We start from the raw sequence: 2909 nt of genomic DNA, 5'->3' as shown, positions 1-2909 counted from the left end.
AAACACAATGTACCATTAGAACACTGGAGTGATGGTTGCTGGAAATGGGCCTATATACACCTATGTAGATATTGCATTAAAAACCAGACGTTTGCAGATAGAATAGTCATTTACCACATTAACAATGTATAGAGTGTATTTCTGATTAATTTAATGTAATCTTCATTGAAAAAAACTGTGCTTTTCTTTCAAAAATAAGGAAATTTCTAAGTGACCCTAAACTTTTGAACGGTAGTGTATATACACACAAAAGAAAGGCATATATATATATATATATATATATATATATATATACACACACACATACATACATACATACATACATATAAACATACACATACATACATACACATTACAGTCCAAAATGTCACTCAAGTCATGATGTCACAATATCAGTGATTCCACACATGTCATGATGATGTCACAATATGAAGAGATGATAAAAGTTCCAGTTCCGGACACATCCGCTGAGGGTGATAGAATTTGTGGAGAGAGATTTTTGCTTTAGAATTGTGCAAAAATGTTAAATAAGAAGCGCAAACGTTGCTTTATTATAGAATCTGATACAGAGGACGGCGGCAGTGACGACCAGGTGAGTGGCGGCTTTACACAATGTTGTCTATGGCACATTAATATGGTGCATGTAATATAAAGCCGTATTACAGCCACACTCCTAGTATATACAGCCCATTCTCCAGAAAAATCACAGCAATATTCTAGTTTACAAGCTGTGACCGGGGTATAAACGCAGCAACACCAGTGCCAGCTCCATCCTTATACTAGTGCCAGACTGGGGTAACTTGGGGGAAGCAGGGGAAATTATTTAAAAGCCGCCCTTTTATCCAGGAGAATGAGAAGATGTTTTACTTCGTATTTCTATTTGTGATTGAAATTTATGGGATTATAAAGGTAAGATAGTAACTTTTTTTATTTTTTCCTTCATAGTTATTGGTCAAAAAAAAGTGCCGTGAGATTTTTGAGTCGGACACACAGGACAGCGGCAGTGATGAGAATCTACATCAGGTCGGCGGTCACTTCTCTACAGTATTTAGTTACACTTTTACATTGTTTCTTCTCCTTCATTTTAATTGTTTGGGTCTTATGTTTCATTATTCCAGTCTCACCCGCCTATTCCAAGGTCTCCAAGTAGCCTTGAGGATGATGATGGTTTCTTTGGTCCTTCCCTGTTACATATAGAGTCAGGTATACAATAAAGATTTTTTTTCTTGATTAGGAAAACTGAATTACTGATAAGTATATGACGCTATTTTTTTGTATTTTCCAGAGCCCAATTCTCCATTCAGCTTTTTGCAGAAGGAGACAAGGTAGAGTATTTCTCTATAAACCATGTTATCTAGTTCATGTTATCTGGTCACTAGGTGGCAGTATAATTACTCTCAGATAAGCTTTTATGTGTGTTTCCATATTGTGTATGTTCTTAGAATATTTCCATTATTAATATGTGAACTTCTATTATGTTTTATTATCAGGAGACAGGAGCGTCCCATCAATAACTGTTTCCTGAGAGACCTGACTTCTCCCAGATCCAAATATGTGACCAATTTCCATCAGAACAAACAGGAGCTGACAAGACGTCTGTACGAGTTCTACAACCAGAGCGTCTTTGACAATCAGGTATACGGTCAGAAAACCTCCGTGTATCATAGATGTAAAGGTGTCTCTGTCATATTTCTAGATTTTCTCCTTCCTTCTTCTGTAGCTTCCTGAACACATGGACATCAGCTGGAATAAAAGGCTGAGAAAAACATGCGGTCGCACCGGCTTCCTTAATAACAATGGGGATCGCAGCGCCATTATCCAACTATCGGACAAAGTCTGCGATTCTGCAGGTCGGTGTCACATCATGGACCATTTCTAGATCTGCTGCTGTGAAATCTTCCAAGTGTCGTTAATACTGATTGTAATTATTTCCTCCTCTGTCTTCAGAACGAGTTAAAAACACATTGATCCATGAGATGTGTCACGCTGCCTGCTGGATCATCGATGGACGAGCGGAGGATTGCCATGGCCGGCTATGGAAGTTCTACTGTGAGGAGGCCAACCTGGCTCACCCTGAGCTGCCACCCATTACACAACACCATGATTATGAGATCCACTACCCGGTGGTCTATGAATGCTCAGGGTGCCAATTCAGGTAAGATGCCATCTGTTATAAAAGCCAACATTGTGTCAAGCAGAGAAAGACCGGACCTGAGGCTGGAGGGGTCATGTTCTAGTATTTCTGCCCTTTTTCTGTAATACTTGAGTATGTATAATGGGTTAGTTACCACCACTGCTTGCTTTACTGTTGTCTGGAGACTAGCCTCTACAGAAAGAATATAAGGGGGTTCCATCATTTATTCTGGATCTGTTTGGGTTTTTAGGATTTGTCTTTAATATAAGCTTTTTCTCCCCCTAGAGTTGGACGATGGACAGAGTCTCTTGACACCGAGAGGTTTTTGTGTGGCTCCTGTCACAACAAGATGGTCCTCGTGACCAAGAACTGAGAAGATCCATCAGTAGCCATCATGCTCCATCATCAGCCAGAATAAAAACCAGCAAAGATGGCAGCACATAGAAGAAGTCATCCAGAAGACCTGTGGAAAGTGACATCTCTATCTTCCACCACAATATGGTCATGTCATATATTTTGGGGCGGCACGGTGGCTCAGTGGTTAGCGCTGTTGCCATGCAGGATCGGGGTCTCGTATACAATCTGACCCAGGACAACATCTGCATGGAGTTTGTATGTTCTCCCCGTGTTTGCGTGGGTTTCCTCCGGGTACTCCGGTTTCCTCCCACACTTAAAAAAATATACTGATAGGTCAAGGATGATGATCCCTGTACAGCGCTAAACTATATGCTGGCGCTATAAAACCAACCACAGGATATAAATCCATCATTAAATA

At 40.3% G+C, this 2909-nt stretch overlaps 1 protein-coding gene across 1 annotated transcript; it reads left to right on the top strand.

Annotated features, from left to right (window-relative positions):
- Positions 1-520: 520 nt before the first annotated feature.
- On the top strand, positions 521-2507 carry LOC142664406 (germ cell nuclear acidic protein-like). The gene is made up of 8 exons (XM_075843476.1): positions 521-592; positions 847-909; positions 1119-1203; positions 1286-1325; positions 1491-1635; positions 1721-1850; positions 1948-2155; positions 2420-2507. The coding sequence occupies exons 1-8, from the start codon at positions 521-523 to the stop codon at positions 2505-2507; spliced, it is 831 nt and encodes a 276-aa protein (XP_075699591.1).
- The last annotated feature ends 402 nt before the right edge of the window (positions 2508-2909 follow it).

Source organism: Rhinoderma darwinii, chromosome 12 (assembly GCF_050947455.1).
Source record: "Rhinoderma darwinii isolate aRhiDar2 chromosome 12, aRhiDar2.hap1, whole genome shotgun sequence".
NCBI lineage: Eukaryota > Metazoa > Chordata > Amphibia > Anura > Rhinodermatidae > Rhinoderma > Rhinoderma darwinii.
The sequence above is the reverse complement of the archived record's forward strand: the minus strand, read 5'-3'. Positions and strand labels throughout refer to the sequence as shown.